Source organism: Tenrec ecaudatus, chromosome 9 (assembly GCF_050624435.1).
Source record: "Tenrec ecaudatus isolate mTenEca1 chromosome 9, mTenEca1.hap1, whole genome shotgun sequence".
NCBI classification, from domain to species: Eukaryota; Metazoa; Chordata; class Mammalia; order Afrosoricida; family Tenrecidae; genus Tenrec; species Tenrec ecaudatus.
In genome coordinates, this window is record NC_134538.1 from 49,824,236 (window position 1) to 49,845,043 (window position 20,808).

Below are 20,808 nucleotides of genomic sequence, written 5' to 3' on the forward strand. Positions count from 1 at the left end.
TTGGGTGGTAGTTTGCACGGATGTTCATTTTGTGATAAGGCATGGATTAGTAGATTTTTATACACGGTTCTGTAAAACCAAATCCACTGCCATCTAGTTGATTCCAGCTCATAGTGACCCTAGGAAACAAAGCCCATTGCCATTAAGTCAATGGTGACTCATAGTAAGCCTGCAGAGCACTCTTTATGGGAGTAGAAAAATCTCCCACCAAGTTCCAGGTAGTTTTGAACTGCTGACCTTGTGATTAGTAGCCCAAGGTGTAACCACTACACTATTGGGGCTCCCAATGAATGAAGCTGCCCCACAGGGCTTCCAAGATTCAATTTTTATGAGAGCAGACCCCTCCACCCCCACCCCTGCCCCCGCCCCCGCCCCCACTGCGTCTTTCCCCTTTAGAGCAGCTGGTGAGTGAGCCATTGCCCCACCAGGGTTTCTTCCACTGTTCTACATGACTGAGAGGTTTCACCACCCTACCACGCAGGTCACAATGCTAGCGTGGATCTTAGTGCATGGGAGAGATCTGCCCTTTTTGTTTTATGGGTTTGGTGTTTTGTAACCTTTCACACACACTTTCTGGAATGCGTTCTGTGCGTCAGTGGGAGAAGGGAAACTACCTGTTGTCCCTAGGCCAGGTAACTGTCAAGAGCTCTTCACATCCAGCTATGGCAGGAAGCCACAGGAAATTGCCTGGCTGTATCCCGAGTCAACTGCTCTTTGTTAAAGCAATAACAAGCTGGCTGTTGCCAGGATTTTAAAGAGCCTTTGGCCGTGAGGGGCTTGGTAGGTGTGGTGTCATACACAGGTCTCCACAGGGTGAACTGGTTTTAATTAATTTTGAAAGTGACCAATACAGATCACTTGGGAACCTCAGACATTTGAAGGACTAGAAGGGCCCACAACCAATTTTACTTTATTTTACAACCAGATTCAAGGACAATGTCAGAAAAATTCTTACAGTTTTAATAGCTTTGCCGTGTTTCTCTTGAAGTTCTAAGTATATGAACACGTTATTTTTAAATAATGGCAATTAAAAATACATTATTCCGGTTTTTTTCGTAAGACCTTTTCCTTCCAAAAATCAGGTATGGGTATTGCATTTTATTAAATTTCAACTTACCAATTTTACATGAAAAGGTCTCAGTTTATTTTATGTGCCATTTTAATGTAATATATTATTCTAATGTATAGTCTTAATACAAATCAGGTTCTATACTCAGAGTAAACACATGATTACTATTGCGATGAATGCTTTCCCCTCAGGCCCTTTTGAATTTGCCTTTTCAGTGTGGCATATGGCTAGGGTCATGGATTCCAGAGTCAGGCCTAGATTGGAATTCAGCTTCCCTACTTACCAGCCATGTGACGTTGACGACGTTATTTAACCTTTTTTACCTGGGTTTACTCATCTTATGAAAAGAAGATGGTTACAGTATTCAAAGAATAGATGTGGAATTAATTCTCATTACTTGCAGTAAATGCTCTGTAAACCCTTGATTAATGAATTCTGAGCTATTGTCTCCACCTTCCTCATGCCGCAACCCTTTCATATAGTTCCTCATGTTGGGGTGACTCTCCCAACCATAAAATTATTTTCTTTGCTACTTCATAACTGTAATATTGCTACTGTTTATGAATCGGGCAACCCCTGTGAAAGGGTCATTCAATCCCCCAAGGGGTCGCTTCCCACAGGTTGAGAACCGCAGCCCTAGAGGAAAATCCAGAGGTTCCTGTGAGCCTCTGGTCACAACATGTTCATCAGCTGATCAGTGCCTGAACTCCCTGGGTGGCACAGGGCATTGAGTGCTGACTCCTAGCCAGGGCAGTGCAGAGGGCAGGCCTGCCGATGCACTTCTTGGAAACCCTGTGAAGTTCTTCTGCTCTCTTCATGGGGTCACCACGAGATGACACTGCCTGAGTGACAGGTCCGGACATTTAATGTGTCTTGTGGATGGACTAATGCTGAACTCGCAGCCCACCGGCCTTGACTGCAGCTTAAGAACCACGCACGTTCTCCCTTAGACACAGTCCTGAGCCCTCGTGGTGAGAAACACCCAAATAGTCTCTCAGCACTACCCTGAGCGCCATTTTGAACAGTGACTCACCGGCACAGAGCACCCTAAAATATGAAAGGTGTAGCACTAAGCAGCCCAAGCACTCACTTCGACGATGAAAATTGAAACAAGAAGCCAGAGGGCTGCCCTGTCCAACCTCCTTTGGAAATGTGTGAGCCAGGCAGGCCACTAGACTCCCAGCCCACCCCTCAGACCACCAGGCGCAGGCTCTGCAGGTAGAGGACTGACGATTGCAAATTTAAGGAGTAGGCACATTCATAGTGCCAGGCACAGAACAAGGGATCAGCTTATTAAACAACATGTAGCCGGTATTTCTTCATTGCTGTTTAGCTTAGCTTTTTACAATTGGGGTTTATAAACCAAACCACAGTTAGGTTTGTGAGTGCCACCTTGGTGGGCTCTGAGTGTGGAGGGAGGGGTGGGAGTGTAGGAAGCACTGGAGTGAGCGGTCCTGGAAAGGGAGTGAACTCATTTGCAAACCCAGACCCTTTTTTAGACGTAGTAGTTCATAATAGTTTTATCTTCATGCGTTACGGTATATTAAGGTTCTCTGTATCTTTGTAAATGAGTTTTATGAACATGAGTTTCAGAAAATTATCCGTTTTGTTAAGTTTTCAAATTTATCAAAAAGTATAAAATCAGGTAAACCAGATCCCTGCCCTACACCCATGAAACCTAGAAAACAGAAACAAGTCCAGTATCAAATATATGAATTTCTGTATTCACTTCACTTACTCCTTTTCCCAGAGAAATGCATTGTTCCTAGACCCTTGACTTTCATAAAGAATACATACACACACACATACATTGTACATATGACCATCCACATAGCCAATAACAAATATAGGGAGACCTGAACCAAAGCATTGTTTTTACTTTGGAACAAGATTGACAGAAAATAAGAGGAAGTGAAAGGTTGTATGGTTCAATTGTCATCGCAGTTGATCTATGTCAATTTTCTAATTCTGCCATCTGTGAACTTACTCATTTAGGAGGGGCATTCATGACCACCCTAAACTTAACATCATGTGGGAAAAGGGGCTCTCTGAACTTGATACCAGACTAAGTAAAGCTCAGGACCTGGGCTACCCAATGGAGTAGAGACTAGCTTCATATGGCTGTTTAAAATAAAAATAACTGAAATTCAGTAAAATAGTATCAGTTTCTCAGGCTCACGAAGCTCATTTCAAATATCCACTGGCTATATAAATTTTAAGTTAATGCAAACTAAAGTCATATTAGTGACACTAGTCACTTTCACTTGCTCGTTGTCACATTTCCTTGTGCAGATACCGAACATCTCTATCATCACCCAGAGTTCTTTTGGAAAGTGCTGCACTAGGCTAACTGGCTCATGCTCCTCCTTATGATGAACCTCATTACCAATGCCAAGTACAATGGGAAATGCAGACTATTTTCCCTGAAGTTCTCTGAGTCTGTTGTCTATTTAGAGTTATAATCAATTAGACTCCCCTCCCCCCCGTGCCCTCTTAAAGTTAGTAAATACTATTTCAAAGAATTTATACATCCTTTTAAAACATTAAGGAGCCCTGGTGGCATAGAGAGTTATATGTTGGGCTGCTAACTGCAGGGTCAGCAGTTTGAAACCACCAGCTGCTCCTTGGTAAAAGATGAAACTTTCTACTCCCATAAAGATTTAGTCTGGGAATGGGGGTGGCCAATTCCAATGATCTGCATATACCTCCTCACCCTCTCCCCCCTCCCAACAGGGTGACAAGCAAGAAAAATATGGGTGAAGGGAGACAGCAGACAGTGTAAGATTTGAAAATAATAATTTATAATTTATCAAGGGTTCATGAGGGTGGGGAAGGGAGGGAAAAAATGAGCTGATACCAAGGGCTCAAGTAGAAAAAATGTTTTGAGAAGGATAATGGCAACATGTACAAATGTGCTTGACACAATGGATGTATGGATTGTTATAGGAGCTATAAGCCCCCCAATAAAATGATTAAACATATGTATTTAAAAATAGATTTAGTCTTGGAAACCCAGCAGAACCACTTCTGCTCTGCCCTTTGGGCCACAAAGAGCCAAAATCAACTTATCAAAACATCTGGAGCCTTGGTAGTACTGCTGGATAAGTATTGGACTGCTAATCATGAGGTTGGCAATTCAAACCCACCAACTGATCTACAGGCGAAAGATGAGGCTGTCTGTTCACATAAAGATTTATAGTCTATGAGACCCTTTATAGGTTCACGAGTCAGAAATTGACTTGATAGCAGATTTTTTTATTAGAACATTAGTTTTCCATTCAAAATATGCTTATCTAAATAAGTGGTTCATTTATTTTGAGAATGAACAAAAGAATGAAAACAGTATTTTCATTCTGACATAAAAGCAATTTTGTCACCACCATGTAAATTACAGATCTTTCATAATAAAATAACTGCATTTGCAGACTATTCATTGTGTAATACTTCTACACAAGAGTCACTTTGATTCTAACTTTATGTGTTTTCTCTTGGATTTGTCTGTAGGTTTGCAAAGATTCAAATTAGTGTATCTGAACCCATTATCCCATTCAGAGAAACGATCACAAAGCCGCCCAAAGTTGACATGGTCAATGAAGAGATAGGCAAACAACAAAAAGTTGCTGTCATACATCAAGCGAAAGAAGATCAAAGCAGAATCCCTGAAGGCATCCAAGTTGACTCTGATGGGCTTATCACCATGTCGACCCCCAATAAACTTGCCACACTCAGTGTGCGCGCCATGCCCCTGCCCGAAGAAGTCACTCAGATTCTGGAAGAAAATAGTGATTTGATTCGTTCGATGGAGCAGTTGACATCGTCTTTGAGTGAGGACAGAAATTCTCAGATGATTCACCAGAAGACCCAAGAGAAAATTTGGGAATTCAAAGGAAAACTAGAGCAGCACCTAACAGGGAGAAAGTGGAGGAACACGGTAGACCAAATCTGGTCATTTGGGCCAAGAAAATGTGGGCCCAACATACTAGTGAACAAAAGCGAAGATTTCCAGAACTCAGTGTGGCCAGACCCCGTCGGCAAAACTTCAAAAGGAGCCTCTAAATACCGAGATTTGGGCAATCCAATCGTGAATGGCTTTCAACTAGCAACTCTCGCTGGTCCCATGTGTGAGGAGCCTCTCATGGGTGTCTGCTTTGTTCTGGAAAAATGGGACTTAAGTAAATTTGAGGAACAAGGAACAAACGATAAGCAGAGTCAAGAGCAAAGTGATGTGGTGAAAGTGGGGCAAGGGGGCGCTGGAACTTGCTCTGGTGACGATGACACTCCCGGGCTGCCCGGGGGCTGCTCTGAGAAGAGGCCTACCCCGGGAGAAGCTGCGCTCCCTGACTGCTACGGTCCCTTCTCTGGCCAGCTGATTGCCACCATGAAAGAAGCATGCCGCTATGCACTGCTTGTGAAGCCTCAGCGCCTGATGGCAGCTATGTACACATGCGACATCATGGCCACTGGAGACGTGCTCGGTAAGGGAGTGAGGGGCGGCACAGTGAGAGCCACCTGCAACTCGTTGATCATGGTTTGCTATGTCATCTAATGTACGGAAGGCCGAGGGCCTTCGTTACTAAAACCTACCGGGGCAACATCTGAATACTAAAGATCTTTTCTTTTGCAACGAATGAAATATCTTCTGCAATGAAAAGTGTGGTGAATGTGGTTTAAGCTTCCCTCCTAACCTGTGTAGCCGTTTTTTCTCATGTGAGTAACCATTATCAGTTTGGGTACCCAAAGTCATTCGGAAAACGACCAACGAGTTAGGCAGCATTTTTGTACTCTGACACAAAAGGGCTTTTGTGAATGCTGAGTCCCTTCTAAAGAAGAAAATTACTTGAGGCTTTAGTCATTGCTATTATTATCAAACACTGCCTTCCAACCCTAGCCCCCTTTTTCCTCTGTGTGTGGGTGCAGCACACTCATGGACTCTCATGACACTTGGACCCCAGGAACATAGTACCTAGTTTGACTTTTGACAGATACTATGTCACTGAGAGTTATTTTCCTCACCTATTACAAGTAAAAAGGAGCCTAATAACTTATTGGAGATGCAAATAGAGTGCCCAGAACAGTCCCTGGCACAGTAGTGCTCTTGCCTTTGTGAACGTGTGGAACTCGTGCAGTGGTCAAGCAGGGCGTGAAGGGGGACGGAGCACCGGGTGAGGGGGTAGACTGGATTACTAGGTTCCTCTCATCCCGTGGTCTTTTGAGTCCATCTGTGGTTATTTCACATTCTTATTAGTAAGTTCTTTGGCTGATGAATTCTTAAAAAAGAAAATTATGCATTTTTTCTCCCTAAAGAATTTAGGCTGACATCACACAAAGACCCGAACAAATTGATTGTCCACAGTCACAATAAAAAACCAACAAACCAGAGTTAAAGTTACAGAGATCTGGCTCCAGATACAACCTGTGAGAATTTCCAAATATGGTATATAATTTATAGTGTTTCTCAAACTCATTTTACGATATTATTTGTGTTAATGTTATGGAACCCACAGGTCCCGTCTAGACCATTTCCAGATGTTATTCTTTTTGCTCATCACGCACTCCCTTGGTTTAAGAAAGTGAAATTAGAGTTGGAGTCCAGGAATCTTGAATCCTTGGAAATCTTTAGGAAAGCCTTCAAAGCTCATCACTCTCCCTGACAGATGCGGTGTCACTTCCGGGATTAGGCAGTGACTTCCCAGTCTTGAACAAAGAGCTGTATCTCTGGACAGTTTCCAATCCTCTCTACTACCATCTGGACTGCTTCCATGCAGTACAATTTACATAGGGGAAAAGAGCATTCGTTCTCAACTCATATGTCTTAGAGAAAACTAAGGAATTGATTACCTTTTGATTACATTTTCCTTGAATTTTTAAGCCTATTTTAAATAGTATGTAAGTATGATATTTTTGTTTTTATTTTTAATGGTAAGAAAAAGAAATCATCTTTGTACGTTTCGATCTGTACAATTCCTCAATTGCACTTTTTTGTGTGCTAGGAACTGAGATTCAACAATGAATCAAATGTTTTAAAGACATTAATGTCATTTATGTCTATATAACAGTTTCCTAATGATCAGTTTATCAACTAATTGGAAAAAGAAAAAAGCCTTGGTTGGTTTGATTTTTGAATAAATAAGCTCATATCCTCTTTAGATGTTTTTCTCATATATTTGAAAACAGGAACTAATCTTTATGTACATCCCTAATCTACTGGAAATTAGCAGAGGATTTTCTAGTCTGCAGTTTGTGGAGGACTCCTCTTTCTTTTTATTTTGCTAAATGTTAACAATAGTTATTTACCTTTTATCTGTAATTAAGCAGCTATCTCACTATCCATAACTCAAAAGGGCAACTTTTTTAGCTCTTTGGATATAAATCTGTTGCTGGTACTTGCTTATGAACTTCTCCGTCTCTTGAACTATATTATCCTGTTGCATTTGTTCTGGTGTGCTCTCTGTTCTCTGTACTAGGAGATGATAGTGTTTTCTTGCTATCTTTCTAACATTATACAATTTTCCTCAACTTCTAGGCATGCCTCATCCTTGTTTCAAAAGAAAAGGAAAAGGCCAGTTTTGCTGTTGTCTTTAGCACTGTTGTTAGGGGCAGTTTGTTCTGGCTTTTCATATCTGCATACATTAGTTGGTATCCCCATGATCCATCCGTCTTCCATTTCAAGAATCAGAATTATGAGACATAGAGTCTCCTACATGACCTCACTGATTTATTTTAGACCTATGATTATATTTGGAGGGGAGAAATATCTCTTGTTTCTTTTATTAGGATTATTCATGAGTGATAATTTTTTCAATAAATTATTGGGGGCTCTTCAGCTCTTATAACATCCATTGTATCAAGCACATTTGTAAATATGTTGCCATCATCCTTTTCAAAACATTTTCTTTCTACTTGAGCCCTTGGTATCAACTCTTCATTTTTTTCCCTCCCTCCCCTCCCTTTCCACCCTCATGAACCCTTGATAATTTATGAATTATTATTTTTTCATGTCTTACACTGACCGACATCTCCCATCACCCACTTTTCTGTTGTTTGTCCCCCTGAGGGTGTGTGTGTTATATGTTGATCATTGAGATCAGTTATCCTTTTCTCCCCCACATTTTCCCTACCCTCATGGTATTGCTACTCCTATTGTTCCTGGAGTCTGTATGTCGAGAGCTATTATCTGTGCCAGTGTACATGCTCTGGTCTAGCGGGATTTGTAAGGTAGAACTGGGGTCATGTTAGTGGGGGGCAGACTGGAGGGGGCGCGTGGAGAAAGCATTAAAGAACTAAAGGAATGTTGTATGTTTCATTGGTGCTATACGGTACGCCTGACTGGCTCATCCCTTCTGTGACCCTTCAGTGAGTGATGTCCTATTATCTACAGATGGGCTTTGGGTCTCCACTCCAGCACCCTTCATTTGCATCAGTATGATTCTTTTGGGTCTTCTGATACCCGATCTTTTCAATACCTCATGATCACACAGGCTGGTGTGCTTCTTCCATGTGGGCTTTGATGCTTCTCAGGTAGATAGCCGCTTGTTTATCTTCAAGCCTTTAAGACCCCAGACGCTATCTCTTTTAATAGCCAGGCACCATCAGCTTTGTTTACCACATTTGCTTATGCACCCATTTTGTCTTCAGTGATCCTTGTCAGGAAGGTGAGCATCACAAAATATCAGGTTATTAGAACAAAGTGTTCTTGCATTGAGGGAGTACTTGAGTAGAGGCCCAATGTCCATCTGCTACCTTAATACTTAACATATAAATATATGTACATAGACCTATATCCATATCATTGTATATAAATACATTTACATCTGTACATGCCTGTATTTATACTTCTATAAATGTCTTTTGCCTCCCTATGGCTTCCAAAGGAGTGCTGGTGGTGTGAGTTATGTGTTGAGCTGCTAACCACAGGGTACAAGATCCCAGTTCACAACTGCTGTGACGATGTAAAGTCTCAGAAACCCCCAGGAGCCATTCTTCTCTGTCCTTTCCAGTCACAGTGAGTCAGAACCGACTTGATGGCAGTGAGTTTGGTTTGGAGGTGTATGGCCTCCAGAAAGAAGTTTATGTCAGGGTCTTACCCTAAAGCTTCTCTTTATATGTTCCCTCTCCCTGCTGGGTGTGTTTTCATTCGCTCTCCTACTGTTGCTGTTGTGAGATGCCATCAAGTTAGTGCCGAGTTACAGCAGCCTTATGTACAACAAAATGAACCACTGGTCAGCCCTGTGCCAGCCTCCACGTTCCTGCTGTCCTGGACCCCATTGTAACCACTGTCAGTCTCTTTTCTACTTACCCTCTACATTGTGACACAGTATGCTTTTCCAGGGACTGGTCCCTTCTAATAATATGTCCAAAATACTTGAGAAGAAATTGCTCTGTCCTCACAACTAAGGAACATTCTGGTTGTACTTCTTCCAAGATTGTTTCTTGTTCTGTGTATGGCGTATTCCTTTTTTTTAAGGGGGTGGGGGGTGGCGCAGCACTGTGATTCAGAGGCGTCAATTCTTCTTTGGTCTTCCATTTTCATTGTCCAACCCAAATGAGAAATTGTATAGGAAGATATTTTTTCAAAATCACAAATCTCTTTTAGTTGGTGATATAGTCCCACACAAATGAACATTCGTTACTTGTAAAAATCTTTTTTTTATGTTGGTTTAGAATCATTTTTGCCCATGAACATGCTTTCTTATATCTTGACTGAATAGTCAGTAGACGTTCTCTTTGCACACTTCTTTCTGCCAATGTTGACCACTTGCATGCTTGAAACTTTCTGGTTTTATGCTCTGGTGGCACAGTGCTGCATAGAAGGTGGCGCTTGTTTGAATCACCAGCCAGAGGGGAGAGATCTGCTCCCATAAAGACTACAGCTAAGGAGACCCTATAAAAAACTCCGAACTCAACTGCCATCGAGTCTCTGCTGACTCTTCACGACTCTATAGGACAGGATAAAACTGCCCCTGTGAGCTTCCGAGACTGTAACTTTTTTTTAAAATCGTTTTATTGGGGGCTCATACAACTCTTAGCACAATCCATACATATATCAATTGTGTAAAGCACATTTATACATTCATTGCCCTCATCATTCTCAAAACATTTGTCCTCCACTTAAGCCCCTGGCATCATGTCCTCATTTTTCCCCTCCCTTCCTGCTCCCCCCTCCCTCATGAACCCTTGATAATGTATAAATTATTTTGTCATGTCTTGCCCTGTCCGGCGTCTCCTTTCACCCACTATTCGGTTGTGATGTTCAACTTTTCCATGTTTATGAGGCAATTGAAAATACCATGGCTCGGGTCAAGGATACATTAGTCCTCAAAATAACCCCACCCCAGGAATGTTTGCTTACAGTAGCTTTTTCCCTATGCCCCTCTTGCATTCTTTTTTAAATCTTACCTCAGCAGACTCATGTTCTACTTGTCCTTTTGTGCTTGATTTACTTTGCTTAGCATGATGACCTCCAGTTCTTCCCATGCAGTGATGTGCTTCCTACTTTCATCACTGCTTTTTAGCCATGTGTAGTACTCCATTGTATGTATATACCACAGCTTTTTAATACAGTTGTCATTTGATGGAAATTTGGGTTGCTTCCAACTCCTTGCAGTTTTGAACTGCGCCGCAATGATCATTGGAGCACAGATGTCTGGCCTTGGTTTGTTTCTTGCCTCTTCTGAGTATATGCCCAGTAGGGGGATTGTTGGGTCATATGGTAACTCGATTTCCATCTGTTTTAGTTATGGCCAGATCAAGTTTCCATATTGGCTATACATACTTATAAGTCCACCAGCAGTGGATGAGAGTTCCTGTCTCCCCACAGCCCCTCCAACACTTGTTGCTCTCTGATTTTTTGAATTGGGCGACCTTTCAAGGTGTTAGGTGGTACCTCATTGTTGTTTTAATTTGCATTTCTCCTATGGCTAAAGGTCAGGTACATTTTCTCATGTTTGTTGGCCATTCAGGTTTCTGCCCCTGTGAAACTTCTGTTCAGGTCCTTTGCCCACCTCTCAAGTGGGCAATTGTTGGTTTTTTTTTAATTTTTGGAAGCTAGAAGAGTATTACAGATTTTAGTAATAAGGCCTTTGTCTGATGTGTCATTGCTAAAGATGTTTTCCCAGTCCATGGACTCTTATTACTCTCTTGGTGAATTCTTTCCATGTACACAGGTGTTTTATCTTCAGTCTATCCCATTTGTCAATTGTGCCTCCTCTGTGTTTGTGTCCTTCCCTATTTCTGATAGCCTGTGTATTCCCTGTGCCAAAGTTCTCAAGTTGATCCCAATTCCTTCATTGATGGCCCTAATAGTTTAGGGTTTAACTTCAAGGTCTGTGATCCACCTTGAATTTATTCTTGTGCATGGCGTGAGATAAGTGTCTTACTTCATTTTTTTGCATGTTAATAACCATTTTTGCAGCACTACTTGTTAAAGAGGACATCTACTTGCCATTTGATAATTTTGGGGCCCTTATTAAAGATCTGATATTTTTATTTCTGGGTTTTCAATTCTTTTCCATTGGTATGAGTATCTGTCATTTTACCAATACCACGCGGTTTTGACAGCTGTGGCTGTATAATATATGCTAAAGTCAGGTAAAGCAAGCCCTCCCACTGTGTCCTTCCTCTTGGGGAATTCTCTGCTAATTCTGGGCTTCTTCCCTTTCCATATGAAGTTGGTAATCAGTTTTTCCATTTCTTTGAAGAAAGATGAGGGTAATTGTATCGGAATTGCACTAAACTTATACAGTGCCTTTGGCAGAACTGACATCTTGATTATATTGAGCCTTCCAATCCACGAGCATGAGATATTCTTCCATTTGTTGAGGTCACTCTTGGTTTCTTGTAATAATGTTCTGTAGTTTTCCCCGTATAGATCTTTTGTTCTTTTGGTCAGGGATATCCCTAGATATTTCTATTTGTGTTAGGCTATTGTGAAGGGGACTACTTTTTTTTATCTCTTCTGAGGTCTTATCTGATGTGTATAACAGTCCGATGAACTTCTGTTTGTTGATCTTGTATCCTGCCACTCTGCCAAACTCCTCTGTTGCTTCCAGTACTCCCCTTGTGGAACTTTTGGAATTTTCCATATATAAAATCGTATCTGGAAATAACGATCGTTTAACCTCTTCCTTCCCCAGATAAATACCTTTGATGTCTTTTCTTTGCCTTATGCTGTTAGCTAAAACTTCCAGCACGATATTAAATAAGGGTGGAGATAAGTGGCATCTTTGTCTGGTCTACTTTTTCAGTGGGATTATGTTAGTCTTTTCTCCATTCACTACCATGTTGGCTGTTGGTTTTTCATATTAGATTGTATTGTGTTGAGGAATTTTTCTTCCATTCCTATCTTCTCAAGTGTCTTAAACACGAATTGGTGTTGAATGTTCTTGAATGCTTTTTCTGCATCTATCGATACTATTATATGGTTCTTGTTTTTCATGTCAATGTGATGAATAATACTAATGGTCTTTCGTATGTTGAACCATCCCTGGTATGAATCCCACTTGGTCATGGTGAATTACTTGTTTTATATACTTTTGTATTCTGTTGGCTAGTGTTTTGTTAAGGACTTTTGCATCAATGTTCATTAGAGATATTGGTCTGTAGTTCTTGATTCTTGTGGGATCCTTGCCCCGTTTTGGTATCAGAGTTATACTAGCTTCATAGAAGGGATTCGAGAGTTTGCTGTCTTTTTCTATGCTCTGGAAGAGTTGGTGTAGGATTGGTGTTAGTTCTTCCCTAAATGCTTGGTAGAATTCTCCAGTGAAGTCATCTGGTCCAGGGATTTTTTTTGTTGTTGGTAATCCCTTGATAACCTTTTCTATTTCTTCTATTGCTTTGGGTCTGTTGAGATTCTTAACGCCCATCAATGATAGTCTAGGGAGGGATTGTTTTTCCGAGATTTTGCCTTGTCTTCCAAATGTTTTAATTCATTGGAGTAAAATCCTTCATATTACTGTGTAATTATCCTTTTGATTTCATTAGGGTCTGTTGTAATGTCCCCTCTTTCTTCCCTTGTTCTTGCTATTGAAATTTTCTCCCTCCTTTGTTTGGGTAAGTTTGCCAGTGGTCTGTTGATTCTGTTTATCCTTTCAAAGAAACAACTTTTAACAGCATTTTATCCCCATAGTTTTCTTATTTTCCCTCTCCTGAATCTCAGCCCTGATTTTTTTATTTCTTTTCTTTTGCTATTAGTAGGATTGTCCTGCTGACTCTGCTCTAGTTGTTGTAAATTTTGTGCCAGCCTATCAATCATGAATCTCTCTTCCTTTCTCAGGTGTGCATTTATTGCTATGAAACTTCCTCTGATGACTGCCTTTGCTGTGTCCCATAAGTTTTGGTACGCCGTGAGCTCATTCTTGTGGGTTTCTAGAAATTTCCTAATTTCATCTCTGATCTCTTCAAGTATGCACTCCTTTTGCAGTAGAGAGTTTATTCATCCTCCAATTGTTTGTTTTACTTTTCTTTGTCTTTTTGTTGATTTCCAGCGTTATGGCACAGTGGTCAGAGAGAGAGGTCTGTATGATATCAATGTTCTTAAATTTATGTAGATTTGCCTTATGCCCCAGCATGTGGTCTATCTTCAAATATGTGCCATGTGGTCTTGAGAAGAATGATTTTTTTTCTTTGTGGATGAATAGCTCTAAATATATATGAGGTTAAATGTTCTAATTGTTGTGTTTAGATCTCTAGACATCTTGTTGAATTTCTTTTCCTGTGATTGAGCTTTCTCAGAGAGTGGTGTGTTAAAGTCACCCAGTATAATTGTTGAGGCTGAGATTTCTTTTTTCATCTTTTGGAGTATTTTGTTGAAGTATTCAGCAGGGTCTCATTCGGGGAATGTATATTTACAATGCTCAGTGCTTCTTTGTCTACCATTACCTGAGCATTATATAATGTCTCTCCTTATCTCTTTTTATGGTTTGTACTTTGCGGTCAATTTTATCCGAGATTAGGATTGCAATCCCTGCTTTTTTTGAATTGCTGTTTGCTTGGTATGCCTTTCTCCAGCCTTTGATTCTCACCCCGTTTTTTCTGTAGCCTTGAGATGTGTCTCTTGTAGGCAGCGGATTGATGGATTGTGTTTTCTAAGCCTGTCTGCTAGTCTCAGTCTTTTAATCCCTGAGTTCAGGCCATTGATATTCAGGGTTATTTCTCCATCTGCCCAATCTGTGATGTCATCTTATACCTTTTATGTTGGGTGTTATCCTACTTTACTTTCTCATTAGTGTGTTGAGCATGTGTGTATGTGTATCATTCTTGACTTATTTCCATCCTTAAGCCAATGCGATCTTGTGCTCTGCTTTCTCTTTGTTGCCTTGTGGGTGAGGTTGTTCTATATGGTGATCTCTTATTTATGCTTGGTAAGTGTTGTTCTTCTGCCCTTACTGGGTCAGCAAGGATCTTTTGTAGGGCTGGGTTTCTTCTAACGTGTTCGTTTGAGTTTTTCCTTGTCTGGGAAGACTCTTATCTTCATTGATAATTTGGCTGTGTAGAGTATTCTTGGATTTGTGTTGTTTTCCTTCAGTTTTTGGAATATGTTACTCTACTTTCTCCTCTTCTTCATAATTTCTGCTGATAGGTCTGAGCATATTCTTATTTGGGAACCTTTATATGTAGTTGCTTTTTTTCCCTAGCTGCTCTCATTTTCTCCTTTTCCTCAAAGTTAGATAGTTTTACTATTATGTGCCTTCGTGACTTCTTGGGATTCTGTCTAGCTGGTGTTCTTTCAGCATCCTGAATGGTTGCCTGTTCACTAAGCTGGGGGAAGCTTTCCTCCAAGAATTCTCTAACTGTTGTTGCAGATGACTTGTTTGTTGTGTCTTCCTCTAGTAAGCCAATAATTCTAATGTTGTTCCACTCCATAGCATCAGACGTAGCTCTTAGGTTTTCTTCAGCTTCTCTGATGATCTTATTAGATTTTTATTCGCGTTTGTTAACCTCCCTGGAGGTCTAATTATGTCAGTAATTTTGTAACCAAAGGGGTACATTGTTTTGCATAAAATTAGTTGTTTTATATCTTAGGCCAGTAATTCTTAAGAAATTACTCATTTTAATCTCTCTAGTAGACATTCCTGCTATGAGGATGTCAGATCGCCCTGCGATAACACGGAGGACACTGCTAGACCAGGGCGCAGATGAGGGACTTCTCTACAATGTAATTCCATGTGTGACTCGGGGTTACTGCTTCTGACAGTTAACATTTACCCCAGCCACACACGCTATTACTGCTAGGGAAGTTAAAGTCTGCTTGACTCTCCTCCAAGTCACTGATGCGGTTCTCTGCTTCCTCCAGTCAATTCTCAAGGTCTGTGTTTCTGCAACTGGATTTTGTTATCTCCTCCCTAGGCTCTGTATTTCCCTTTGATATATGGCCTTTATATCCTCTATTATTTCATCTGTTTTCTGTATTGTTTCCCTCATATCCTATATGACTCAAGCAGCATTCTGAAATTTTCTTTTTGTGGCAGCTCAATGCTTCTTCTATGCATGTCGTTATGTTCAGGAGATCAGCTATTGGCTTTTGTTTTTCCTCTTTATTCGTTGAGGTCATTGGGTCTGATGGCTATTTTTAGAGGAGGCAGGTGCCATTTCTCAGGGAGTCAAGGAGCACAGACTCTCTCTGGGAGACTTGTAGAAATGCATCTTCGAACTGCGTACAGCTAACTTCACTATGGAATTAACCTACCACTTTATCCTCCTGTGGCTTCCCTCTCAGGGGAGTGCCCCAGAATGCTGGTGGGTTGCCTGCTTTGGTGTTGCAGAGGTTGGGCAGAGGTTTCTGCAGCAGCTTGTAATGTTGAGTGTTGGCCATTTCGAACTGCATTATGCCCCAGGCACACAGGCAAGAATTCTCTGGTAAGTAGTTGGGCAGAGTATCCCCTGGTGGAGGTCAGGAGGGCTTTCCCCAGCCTCGGGCTAGCTACACAGGGTGAAGCTCACCTAGGTAGTTGTTGCACAGGCTTAAATGCCCTAGGCTAAGGGGAGTGGTCTGGAGGTCAGCAATGGAGTGTGAGACAACAGGAAAGACAGAGTAGGGGAAAAAAACTAAAAAATAAGACAGCTTAGACTGGGGGGATGTAGAGAGGAGAGGGAATCAAAAGCAACAATGTAGCTGAGTCCCAATTCCAGCTAGTGGAGCCCCAAGGGTATAGTCCCTGACCTGAGGCAGTGGTGGCAAGGTGTACAATGTAGCTGAGTCCCAATTCCAGCCGGTGGAACCACAAGGGTTTAGTCCTTGACCTGAGGCAGTGGTGGCAAGCTGTGGCCATGTTAAGGAAAAGCCCCTGCAAAGACCTCCAAGACTGTTGGGGGATAGAGAGAAGGGATAGAAACAAAAGCAACAATGTAGTTGAGCCTGATCCCTGCCCGTGGAACTGTGAGGGTTTACTCCCTACCCCGAGGCCATGGCCACAAGTGGTGGCTGTGTTGAGAAAAAGCTCCTGTACAGACCTCCAAGACTGAGATGGAAACAAAAGTAACAATGTAGCTGAATCCCGATCCCTGCCTGTGGAGCTGCAAGTATCCAAACTGGTTGTGTTGAGACCAAGCTCCCCTACAGGCTCCAAATGATCCCTGCTGTGGCAGAAACAGTGGCGGGGTAGGTCACGCCCCAGCCGGTTTCCACTGAGGTAAGCCAAAAGCCCCCATTCCCTTGGGTATGTGTCACTCCATCACCATCTTCCCAGAAGTCCCGGAGACTGTAACTCTTAATGGAAGTACAAAGTACCTTTTGACTTGCAGCCTAACCTGTAACCAGTCCTCATCCTAGGAAACCCTTTAGGGCAGTTTTATTCTGTATGAGAGAGCTATAGTGAGTCAGAATCTTTTGACATCATCTAGCAGCACAGAAACAGTTAAGGGTTGTTACAAAACTGTTGGATAAAGTGTTGAGCTTTTAAAACAAGGTCAGCAGTTCAAAGCCACCAGCTGCCCAAGGGTTGAGGTTATTTGCTCCCTTAAAGATTTAGAGCCTCAGAGACCTTATAAGGGAAGGAAGCTGTGAGGGAGAATTGACTTGATGACTGTGGGTTTGTAAGTACTGTGGCCTTACCTTCAATTTAGGCATGACGGAATGTAAGTTTACATTTACATTTTAGAACATATGTGCCCTAGTGTGTCAGAAAAATCATCTGTGTCGTCCATTGCATGACTTTAAAAACCTTTTCTCATACCACACTTGGAGTTCTTCTGGCATTACGTAATTGGCTTCAGCTGATATTTGTCAAGCTTTAATTTTCCAGCACTATGTTTAGTATGATTCTTGTTTTGAGAAATCAGTTTGGTAACAGCTTAATTATGTAATACTATTGGTTTAATTTATACAGAAATGTTGCTCTGCACAGAAATTTTATGAGAAATTGGCATTAGCAAAATTTCAGTCAGAGAAAGTGTGGAAGGGCTAGTCTGACATGGGCTTTGATGGATGGAGTAATCCCGAGTTCACCTGGTGTGAAGTCACTAGTCATCAAAGGACACAAGGCCAAGAGCATCCAGGACCTCCTTGTGGGTGGTTCAATTTGCTATTTAGTTCCTATATGTGCTTCTACAAAATAGCATCCCACCCACTTTTTCACGATCCCCACAACATACTTTATCTCATATTTGGTAGAAGCCCATCTACATCCTGTTAATCACATTTGTTTGATTTAACAAAATCTGTAACCAAAGGAAAGAGTGTACTATGACCTGATTTATAAAAATAAGTGAACATATCTTCTAGTGCCCACCACTATCTGTGTGTGTGTTTAATTGAAGTTATTCTACAAGTGTTACCAATGACTCTTCTTCCTCAGAAATATTTTTTTCATGTATTTAACTTTCCTATACTTATCTCCTCTTTTACAATCCCTTTCCATAATTGTACATTTTGTATACCTGTACTCTCAATGTAGAAGCAGTTTAATATACTTCTTTTTACACCGATGATTTCATACGCATGTTTCCATTTGGCTACATAAACCCTAAGCCAAACTAACAGCCATCAAGCCAATTCTGACTCATAGCAACCGTGTAGGGGAAAAGTAAACTGCCCTTTGGGTTTTTAAAACGTTCAGTCTGCTTAGGGATGGGCAGCCTGTCTACCTGCAGAACAACTGGTGTGTCCACTCTGCTGTCCTTGGAGTTAGCAGTTTCATGCACAACCTTCTGCATAGCCAGGGCACCTGATTTGGCTACATGGTGTTCATAATTTTCACTTTAGGGTCTGGATAATATTCTATCAATTTGATGTTCAATAAGTCACCCATTATCCCAAAATTGGATCTTTACACTGTTTCCAGTTTGTTTACTACTAGAGAAAACATTGCTATGAACAGTTACTGCCCTTCCTAAATTCTTTTTATTTTTTTAAAGATCATTTTTATTGAGGACTCTTACAGCTCTTATAACAATCCATACATCAGTTGTATCAAGCATATTTGTGCATATGTTACCATCATAATTTTATAAACATTTACTTTCTACTTGAGCCCTTGGTGTCAGCTCCTTCCTAAACTCTGAACAAGGGGGAAAGAAATGGAAAATCAAAAGAAAACATACTCCTTTAATTTTCAAACTGCCCGTTTTAAAGATTGTAGACTCTACAGATCAATCTTGCTGCCTTTTAAGGAGGAGTAAAATGTATATTCAATATACTCTACTGCCATAAATTCAGTGAATAGGGATGTGGTTAGTCTCAGTTTAAGCATCAAGGAAGATGGTAGAACAAGTTGATTTTGAAGAAGCCAGAAAGGAAGAAAAAGATTTGAATGTAGAGTGTTCTGGATAGAAGAAACACTGAACATAGTGAAACCTCAGAGGTGTACTGTGAGCAGTGAGTGGTTGACCTTGGCTAACCCACAAGGTCTGCCATGGCAGATAGAGGAACTGAAGTGGTTGGTCACTTCCAGGTCAGGAGGCTAAAACATTTATTTATAAGCCAAACCAACCCATTCCCATCAAGTCGATTCCAGCTCGGAGCAGCCCTATGAGATAGCACCGAACTGCCCCATAGCGTTTCTAGGGCTCTAACTCTTTGAAGAAGCAGACTGCCACAGCTTTGTCCCTGGGAACTCCTGATGGGTTTGAAAAGCTGACTTTGGGGTTAGCAGCTGAATGTTTACCCACGGTACCACCGAGGCCCACAGGGACATATCGGAGTCATTAAAAATCAGGTCCCAATTAAGTGTCTGAATAGGATGCATCTTCATCTGTTTGTTGTTGTTTTTCTGTTTGTTTATTCCCTGATGGATCCCTCGTGCCGGTGTCGTATGTGTAGTGAGACCGGCAGTGACCTTTCTTTAGATGAAGAGCAAATGAGGGCGTGTGGCACGATGGAAGATGTCCCCTGTTGACCTGGGGACAGTATTTCTTGGTGATGACAGTGGTGGGGTTGGAGGATCTCTGAATGCATCCAAATATTGGAAACACCTGTCGGGAAACCCAAGAGCATTTGGAAGGTTTTACAGGCACTGCTCCTCTGTTTGGTGATCCATCAGTCTGTCCTCAACTTAAGATGTCGCTTTAGTGGAACTAAAATTGAATGGCTGAAATTACATTATTTAGTTACATTCCATTTCTATAACCATGATAGATTCAAGTCCTCCTGGTTTTCCCCAGAGAGGAGAAGCTGCTGATCCGGAAGCATCAGTCAGGTGACTAGACCCCTGACATCCACCCCCACCCCCCCCAATTCATGGTACATCTGCCCCAGTTCCCTCATTCTGTCCCCTGTTACTATATATGCACCTCCATCAACCACCTGAAAACTCTTCTTAGAATGAAGTAACAGGCTAAATAAATATGAATAGTGCACATGTTTGCTCTCACAGTATATTTTTTCCTCCTCAAATCTCAGACAGTGCACAGCCTAAGGAAGATTGATTACCAATGAGCATAGTGATTGTTCTGTTTCTCGCAAAACTTTTCCAACTCTCCCTGATGTACTATTTTCAGTCCTGGATACCATATGCCTATAAAGAAATCAGATTAGCCAGCATGGGAGGGGGAACCAAGGCCCAGAGGAGAGGAGGTGTCTTGTCTGGAGAAGAGAGTGAGATACAGATCTTCTAGTGGGTTTAAACCTGGTCTACAGAGGGAGCAAGTTTGTCCCGTGTGGCAAACACTGGGACCAAACACTTGAAGGTAACAGATTGGGGGCGGAGGATTATCTCCCAGTTGAGGCTGTGCAGAGATGGAGCGAGCATCCCTGGGGGGGAAGTGGGTTTGAGAAGCATGTCCACAGAGTTTAAATGACTAACTTGGCAATTATGCGGTCGAGCTTGTTGAACTTTACGAACGATTGTTCTGTGATTGTGCAGCTCGAGATTTCCAGTAGGATTGACTGGGAGGAGTGACTGGAATTGGGGGAATAGAGATGCCTTCTACAGAAGGCAGTGGATTCTATCCCAGACGTGTGGACTTTAAAAAGGAAGTTGGGTTCCCTGGTGATGGTTTTCTGGCCGTCCTTATAAGGATGCAATTGGCCAGGTGAGAAACCTAACTTGACTGTGGAGTTCCAGGAGCCGCTGGCACAAAATCAGTGCTTGACACCAAACAAAGGATGAGGAGGCAGCATGCTCAGTAAATAGCATCGAGCCTCAGTCAAGCTCCTCAGCAAGAACGAACAGGAATTCTTAAAAGTTAACCATAGATTGGTGATCAGAGGACCAGCAGAAATATCAGAAGGAGCAGTCTAGACCAAGGGGATTTGGTAGAGGACTTGTTGATTCATACCTTCAAATTCTTCCCAGGAATTATGGAGA

General features: G+C 41.7%; 1 protein-coding gene across 3 annotated transcripts in view; it reads left to right on the top strand.

Annotated features, from left to right (window-relative positions):
* Positions 1–20,808, top strand: part of EFL1 (elongation factor like GTPase 1) — a 172,244-nt gene that overhangs the window by 135,774 nt on the left and 15,662 nt on the right. For all 3 annotated transcript variants that reach the window (XM_075558061.1, XM_075558063.1, XM_075558062.1), the window contains exon 18: positions 4,574–5,544. In XM_075558061.1, coding sequence (XP_075414176.1) covers positions 4,574–5,544 — 971 coding nt within the window. The remainder of the gene's footprint in view (positions 1–4,573; positions 5,545–20,808) is intronic.